This window comes from Hemibagrus wyckioides, linkage group LG09, assembly GCF_019097595.1.
Source record: "Hemibagrus wyckioides isolate EC202008001 linkage group LG09, SWU_Hwy_1.0, whole genome shotgun sequence".
In the NCBI taxonomy this organism is placed as follows: domain Eukaryota; kingdom Metazoa; phylum Chordata; class Actinopteri; order Siluriformes; family Bagridae; genus Hemibagrus; species Hemibagrus wyckioides.
The window spans coordinates 11161494-11170484 of NC_080718.1; the positions used below are offsets into that span (position 1 = coordinate 11161494).

An 8991-nucleotide genomic window follows, 5' to 3' on the forward strand; every position below is an offset into this window, starting at 1 on the left:
TTAGTGATAAATATAAATAAAAAAATTTCAATATATCATTTTTCTGAAATTTTTATATTCTTTGGATTGAATTCTCTGTTGCATTTGGGGAAGAAAGCAGGAGCTTGACTTGACTGCAGGTAAAGTGGAATCAGGTCCAAGTAAAAAGCCCCAAAAACAGAAGTCGTTATTTTTTAGTAGACTGCTCAGGTATATAATACAAAAGCCCCAATTCCCAAAGCTCAATCACAAATATTGGTTTAATGTCATCTGTTTATGTATTCTCTTCGTATTACAAATGTCGAGATGTTTGAAAAAACACAGTATGTCCAAAGATTATATAAAAAGTAATAAAATAGTGCTTTTTAAACAACTATTGAACTGGACAAACTACTATATAACATGTAACAATGAAACAAATTGGTAACCGGGGATTTTACACACCTAAGACATGTTTTTTCCACTTGTTAACTTTTCGTCTGATTCTGGGCATTCTGTACATATTAGCTGAACAACAATTTCATTATTTTTCCTCTCAGAAAGAACTAAATGCACATTTTGAAAAATTATAAATCATTATTGAGCGGCTTAAAACCAAAACACATATCAAGAGCAGTTCCTCGTTGCTTAAAGCAATTTAAAGTCAGCATTAAGTGTTTCACACTGTTGTACTGTACATTTTTTCAGAGTATACAGTATACAAGCTACTGTGATCTGCCATGGCTGTAGTAAGTGAAGACACGCAATGTTGGCAATGAAATGTGAAGGTATGAGGTCTATGATAACCAAACGCCTACGTTTTATAAACAAAAGACTGAACCAAAACAATGCACAAAATCTGGAACAATAATAATAATACTTTGTTTTTTACAAATATACAAAAATCTGCAATAAAAAGTTCATTGGGGAGGGAAAAAAAAAAACGCCATGCTGATAGAGTCGTCTTGAAATGGCTGAGAAATTTCAAAAATGGTTCAGATGCTGGACTTTTTCTCTCAGGTTTTTCTCTCCGTTTCGATGCCTAATAGCGCATGGACAGTCTCTAAAGGAACTCCTTCTGGAGCCTCGATGTGCACTGTACTGCCATCAGGCCCATTTACAATCACTATTCCCTTGGAGGCAAGTTCCTCAGCGCTCTGTCGGACGAGGCCCTCTGCTGTTTGAATAAAAAGAGTTTCTTCCTGAGCCTCAACAGACTGCATCACCACCTCACTGATAACAGGTTCTACTAAAGCTTCTGCCTCGTCCAAACCTTCCGTTTGTGGAGGGTTACCGTTTTCATCTTTCAGCATGATTTCCTTATCTGTTGGTTCTGAGCTCAGCACTTGTTCCAGCTGTTTCACCTGATCCGTGATGTCCACGCTCCCGCTGCTGTTGAGAACTTCTGTAAGCTCTCCGTCAGGGTCTTCTTGAGGTTTGCCAGCTTCAGGATCGAGAAGGCATTCTCCCGTGTCCATAGCTGCTTCTTCTGTCCTTGTTGCAGGGTCTGCTTCAGTGTTCAAGCTCTCTAAACGGGTCAGGACCACCTGTGGTTCCCGGAGCAGCATGGAGTCGTCATTAGCCTCGTGCTTCTGAATGCCGTTCTGATTAACTGCGGAGTCGTCGTTTTCTCCACAGCAGTTTTCCATTTTAAACCTCTTTGCTGGAGGCAACATCCTGGTATTCTATAAATCAGAATAATTTGTGAGATTTGACAAAAAATGAAAGACAAATAACTTTATATGTTTCACAAACATATTTAGATGGTTTCTAAGAGACGACATATAACGCTATACCAGACTGTTTTGGGTCAAACAATAAAAACATGACTTATTATTTGCAGATACAGGTTTTACTGTACAAATTAATTCATTTGTAGATAACGACAAGAACTAAGGTAACATAAAATACTCCTCCACTAGATTTCCACTATATTTTCTGCTGGTAATGTTGCATCCCTATACGCACTGTTCGTCTCTAGTTAGCTAAACAACCTTTTGTCTTTGGTAGTAAATGATATCACCTTTGGTATACTATCATTTAGTATAATATAATATTGCTTGGCATAATATAATATAATATAATATAGTACAGTATCATAATATGATACAACAGTATTGTTTGGCATACTATAGTACAACATTTAATAATCCATATGAATTAAATGGCATTTTCATACTTGCCTTTTTTTTCCAGAAAAAGTGCTATCTGGCACACCTTTGGATATTTGGATCAGTAATAAAGCTTAAATAAAGATATTAGTGTTTATATGGCAAAACTAAAATATTTTCTATTCAACATTTTGTAAATCTCCTAACACTCCCCTCACTAAAACAATTCTGTGTTTGATTTTTCTGCTCGTCTCCCAGTTTATAACCTTATTGATCCTAGGGTTCAAATTTCCATAGATTGACATGTCAGACTTGTGCTAGAAGCCGAAAGCTAAAAAAGCCAAGCATGAAATCACTGAAAGAGATAGGGCACTGGAAGAAAACACGAATTTTTCGTTTGCCAATAATAATTTAAGCAGCTCCATCTTCAATGGCAAAGGTGTTTATAAGAAAGTAAAACTAGAGTTTCACCTCAATATTCCGTGGACTCTTTGCAGCTTGATTTCGTATTGTACACTGTTGTCCATTAGAAGAGTTCAGGGGTGTTGATGTACTCGATGGATCAGTAATACCCAGCGATTTTAAGACCTTTAGAGAGACAGAAGTAGTTTGCATTTAGCACATAACGTAAAATAAGTGTAACTGCAACAGTTCAACAACAGTTGGTCAAAATCCTGTACATACATATGAATAAAATTCAGACTCAAAAATGCAGACAGGGCACAATAAATAAGAAATAATGAGAGATGTAATAGTAATTATCGTATCTAGAAAAACAATCGGTCATTTTCTTCGAAAAATAAAAAAACTGTAGATGCGCATCCCAGAGCTAGTGCTAGACGAGGTTGTGGTTAAAAAGTACACAATTCTTTATTTTTCTAAGAAAAAGGCAGATCGTCTTGCTAGATAAGACCTTTCTTCCTCCAGCTCTTTGTGAACTTCCAAAATGCAGTTTCACTCACGGGCACCATTGAAGTCCACTATATGGAGAAAAATCCTGAAATGTTTTCCTCAAAAAAACATCATTTCGTTACGACTGAAGAAAGAAAGACATGAACATCTTAGATGACAGGGGGGTGAGTAAATTATCTGTAGATTTTTCTTCTGGAAGTGAACTTCTCCTTTAAGTTAGACTTAATTTGAAAAATGATGAGGCATGAATGACACCTAGGTGTAGGCTGTTCTACAGCCTTGGTGCAAAAAAAGCAAGTCATGCTTGGGCCTCAACCAAGACAGTGGGACCATCAGGAGTGACCATGCTTTTAGAGACCTCGGAGCTGAGTACCGAGAGCGCACATCCACAATATATGAAGAGGCTAGTCCTTTAAGTACTTTAAAAAACATATTTAAAATCCTTAAATTAGATCCTGTACTGGACCGGGAGCCATTGCAGAGAGGCTCTAACCAGAGTGACGTGATGCTTCACAAAAGGGATAGAAGGTGACAGAAGACTAACAGACAGCATGCCATGGCTGAATTATTGAGTTCTGTGTATAAAGTTCAGAAACCCAAGCATGAATTTTTTCACATCCTGATTTGAGAGGAGTGGTCTGATTGTTGGTCAAATAAAAAAACAACACCAAGATTTTAACCATAAATGCTTCATACTTCTCACATCATTTTTAACATCTCTCCATACTGAGAGAGCACTTCTAGGTGATTTGATAAACTGGTTGTACATTTAGGAGGGCCAAACGTCCAAAAAACAAAAAACGTCTGCTTTTTCTTCATCCAACTTTTGACATCTTTCAGACACTCAATGAGAACCTTGCACTCAATAGCTGAAAAACAATCACCGAAATTAACTGAAAAGGTCCACTGACATTAAATTAAAGTGTTTTAAAACAGGTTACTTACATCCATATTGGTGACCTCTATAGCTGCTCTGGAAGCTGGCGAAATACTAAAGTGCTCCTGTGCCATCTTCTTCACCTGGCTGTGGAGCTGCTCAAATTCACGATATACACTGGGGAACTGCTGCTTGGACAAATGGCCATTTTCTACCTTCAAGTAAAGAAAATGTGAAATGAAACATCCAACACGATCCTCACAGTTTACTATTCCGCTTTAAAATGAATCCCAATGCATTTTTTTTAACCTGTACAAAATGCAGAAACTGAGCAACAGGTTTTAAATCTTATGAATAAAAGCTGTTGTCTATCGTAGCTAATCAGTCCCTTCAGGATTTTGCAATCACAGCAATGAACATAAATTTGTAATAATTATAGCAAATTTTTCCGCAACTTTAAGCCAAGACACGTGGTGTGACGTCATCCCAACACACATTCAACCAAAGCCTTTTTTCAGCTACAACAATCCCAAAAATATGAAAATAGGAAACACCAAATGATTGAATGTTTACATTTATTATGCTATTATTGCTAGATTAACCACAGCAGGTTGAATGCTAGAGTTTTTGCACAAAACAAATTTATGAACTACCCATATTCAAAAAGAATGAGTGTATCTCTCGTGTTAATCTAAATATCTAAGTTTAAGTATTCAATACCTTCATTAGCACAAATTTCCATACGGTCATGACCTTAGCCAGGCGAGGAAGAACAATCTCCATCAGGTCTTCATCATCATACTGCTGTATAAACTGGAGGGAGAGATTGTAAATAATCAGAGCTTGATATTTCTATCCTCAGGAGTTTGGGACCTTGCCCATTCATTCTAAGCAACTGTGATCATAGAACATTCATCAACATCTATATAGTTATTGTATAAGTCTTAAAAATGGCTGTGAAACAATTATCCACTTAAGTACATTTACAACCGTCAAGGTCCTGGTGTTGTGGTTGTATTATAAGAACATTGTAATAACTTAGGATGTTGTGTAAGGTTCCAGTTTAGTGAGCTCTACCTCTGTGAGTCGACTTCTCCGTCTCTGTGCCTGCTGCTCCATAGTAAGCGCTGTTTGGTGTTTAGGTGGCCGACCCGGTCTCCCTCTTTTTGGTTTCCGTCCAAGCCTTTTGGGAAGACTGGACTTCCCTGACCCCTTAGGTCTCCCAGGCCGCCGTGGAACGATCTGTCTTGTAGAATCTGCTTGTACCTGTTTACATTTTAACAGAAACAGGTCATGAATTTACCATGTCTATTGCAATGCTGAGACTTTTTCAAATCTAAAGGAAAGAAAAGTTTTAATTTTCCTATCTATATGCACACGTAAAGAAGAGACATCTTAACTTTTTGAGTCGTGGCTTCCTTCACAGGACTTGTCTTAGCTGCTTCAATCTGTGTGTGTTGCTCTTCTGTGGGTTTGGAGTCTTCTTCCACAACTGGAGTTGATGTCTGATTTTTGTCATGAGCGGGTTTAAGTTTATAGTGTCTGTTCAAACCCGCAATGCCTATGTAGGACTTTTCACAAGTTTCACATTTAAAAGCTCTGCTGCGGAGAGACAAACCATCAACATCTGTCTTCTTCCTGCCCTCACTGCCCTCTTCGTCTTCCACACTGATCTCAGAGTAGTCATCAGAATCTGACTGATGGCTCTCTGCCAAGTCCTCGGTTTTGATGAACTTGTAGTCCTTTACCTTATACTTTGGTGGCCGAGACACTCGACCAGAGCGTGTCTGGATTTTCAAAGGCTTTTTCTGGCGATTCTTCACTTTGGGTTTCTCTTTTTCAACGGCCGGAGCCTTTACCTTGGTTACAATTGCTGTGGGCTTAGAGGGCGGAGTTAATGTCTTGGTGGTTGTCGATGAAACACTAGTGGAAGGGGTTAAAATCAAGGTGGGATGGATGGAGACCGCAGCTGGCTTGGCTGCAGGACTCTTTCCAGCAGTGACGGAGTTAGAAGAGGCAGGAGCTTGGACTTTATGCACAATCGGAACTGAAATGCTGCTAACCACAGGTGCCGGTTTCTGAAGGAGAAGTTGAATGGGAGGTTCTCCGGGATTCTGTAGAAAATATTGCTGCTGGCCAGGCACAGGTGTGATGTGGATGATCTGAGGAGTACTGACTGTGCCTACAGTGGAGACTTTCACCACAGACTGGCTTACTGGCAAGCTTTGTGGCTGAAGGATGGTGATGGGTGTAGCCTGGCGTTTAATTTCCTGTTTCGGTGGAGCCTGCACTTGAATGTGGATGGGCTCAGCTAGCTGAAGATTCAAAGACAAAAATATTTTAGAATTATTGTAATTATACAGTTAGTTTATGTTGATGCATAATTATCCCAAATTATACAGAATTAAAGCTACAGTGTGTAGGATATTTTGGTTAAAAACTGATCTAACCAGATGTCATATTTTAGCTTGCTAGCTAAACTGGTAATTACTTTTAATACACAGCATGCATTATGATAATATTTGAATTTATGCAATCGCAGTCATGATGCTCTGAACAGTTGAGGAAAATGTGGCACAATTCACATTATGAAAGGTTCGATCACACATAGCTCACTAACAGTGAGGGTTACTTTCAAAACCTTACATGCACAAGGATTCGGAGTAGGTGTAAATAACTTGACCAGTTTTGACAAAAGAATCAAACCAACTGTTTATACAGAACTAAAGAACACTTAGCCAACATGCCTGGGTTATAACAGTATACCATAAACTAGGTGTCTGGTTTTGTTGATGAATTTGGAAGGTGTTTTACCCTGCAGCCAAGGAGCTTCCTCCTTTACTAGACTCTTTCTACTACAGTATCGATATATCTGCACTTTAATCTGGAAGACGTGTTATAACTGACTGTGAAGATGTGATATAATACTACGTAATAAGACTAGTTCAACAGTGAAGGCTCAGAACTACTGATCTGAAGGGTCACACCTCTTGCACCGCCATGATTATTACTAATTGGCCCTTGAAGAACCCTTAACTGCTGCGACGTCACTCTGAGCTCTGTTTCCTTGCAAGCTAGGTTATGGGAGGGAGAGGATTTTATTGTACTGTTCAGATGTGGGGCAGCATGGTGACTCAGCACATAATGCAGGTCCCAAGTTGGATCCTGAGCTCAAGTCATTGTCTGGGTGGATTCACCGGCTATCTCCCAAAAACATGGTAGTACGTGGATTGGCTAATCTGAAAGTGTGAACGCCTGTGTGTGCATGCATGGTGCCCTGGCATGTCATTCATGGTGTTCCCTAAACTGTATATGTAGAAACATGGTCATCAGTAAGTATTTTGGGGCCCCCTGAGAGATTAATGCATTGTCCACAGGGCAGTTTTCCTCTCCTTACTCAGAGACCTTTGATTACAATAGAAGAGGTCTAGTTCTGCATGCTTTACAGAACCCTTACCTTTTGCTGAATGGGTTGTGCTCCGTTTTGTGACTGATGTAGTGCCACTTGTTTTGCGGCACTCTGCAGTTGCTGTGATGCATTCTGCACGATAGTAAACGGCTGTGGCTGTAATGTAGTCGTCAGTTGTCCTGAAATGACATTTCCCGCCTCTAGAGTTATATAGGAAGGAGTCTGAGCTTGGACGCCCCTCTGCAGGATTTTAGGGGTCGCAGTGTGGGAGCGGTTCTGCTCTGCCTGCGCGCGCACTTGCGACTTGTTAACGTGATCTATAACCTGTTGCACGTCCACACTAGATATTATAGATGGTTTGGAGCTCTGGGCAGGTTTGGGTGCTGGTGCGGGTGCCGGTGCCTGACTCTGCTCGATCAGCCGAGTCGCTTCGTTTCCGGTGACCTGCACGAGTTGCTGCTTGGAAAGCTGCTCCAGTAACTGCTGCTGCTCCTCGACAGAGAGCCCAGAGCTCTCCACGAAACTCCCGTCAGGCTGCACGTAAATGATGGTGGTCGCGGGCCCGAGAGCATTCAGAAAATCGCTGCTGATTGTCGTGCACTCTGTTGTCACGGTGTCCTCCGCGTTATCGGACGCTTGCACGTACGACGTCAGCACTTCGCCGCTCAAAATTTGCCCGATCACTTCGGAAGATCCGTCGGCAGCTTTGGCATCCGCACTCGACTCGCTGTGTATGGTTACCAACTGTGACAGGCCTTGTTGACCGCCCCCTTCACTACTGACCACTACTTTAACGCTGCCATCTCCGTGTTCACCCTCAATTTGAGAGCTAGTGGTGGCCGATACGCTCGTCTGAGTTCCGCTCACACTTACAGGGCTGACCTCTGCCAAAGCGGTACCGTTCGTGTTACTGCTCTCCTCTTCGTTGTCCGCCATTTTGATTATGGAAGCAGCCTAGACAGTCCCTCTCAAAACGTTCACGTAAAAGCTCTCGAATGGAGAACACTAAGCCGCAGTCTGGTATAATTTAATCTTGAAGGTGTGCACAAATCTGAGATTTGACCAAAATGTACTGGCCAGCAAATGAAATAATTCTATATAGCTTTGTAACGGTAGCTAGGCGATAGACACTCGCATCCATGCTACAATGGCGAGGGGGTGGGCGGTGGATAACAACAAATGGCGTCATTTCCGTTTCCGGAATCTTTAACGTGGCATTATTTGCCCCCTGCCACCTGTGTTTTCACATTCTCGTTATATTAAACTTATAGGACACAGCTGGGCATAATTACATAATGCCCATGTGATAGGTCAGTAAATTCTATCTATCTATCTATCTATCTATCTATCTATCTATCTATCTATCTATCTATCTATCTATCTATCTATCTATAAACAAAAAATAAGACACCACTGCAAAATCAGTTTCTTATGTTTTTTTCTTCCAGGTGCATGTATTGGTGAGATGAACAGTTCTGTTTCTTTTTTGTGAACTGCTGACAATATTTCTCCGAAATTCAAAATATAACTATTATTTTTAATTATTTAGAGTGTATATTTAAAGGAACCATCCATCTTCCAGAGGTTTTCCAGAGGTTTTCAATAGGGTTAAAATCTGGGCAGTGGTCTCTTTTTTTCCAGAGCCATATATATATATATATATATATATATATATATATATATATATATATATATATATATATATATATATATATATTATGTGT

General features: G+C 40.1%; 1 protein-coding gene across 1 annotated transcript; it reads right to left on the reverse strand.

The window, feature by feature from the left end:
• Positions 1 to 221: 221 nt before the first annotated feature.
• Positions 222 to 8419, reverse strand: znf839 (zinc finger protein 839). The gene is made up of 7 exons (XM_058399623.1): positions 7316 to 8419; positions 5259 to 6173; positions 4936 to 5124; positions 4579 to 4671; positions 3927 to 4073; positions 2541 to 2657; positions 222 to 1643 (listed from the first exon to the last, which is right to left on the reverse strand). The coding sequence occupies exons 1-7, from the start codon at positions 8201 to 8203 to the stop codon at positions 975 to 977; spliced, it is 3018 nt and encodes a 1005-aa protein (XP_058255606.1). The 5' UTR covers positions 8204 to 8419; the 3' UTR covers positions 222 to 974.
• Between the last annotated feature and the right edge of the window lie 572 nt (positions 8420 to 8991).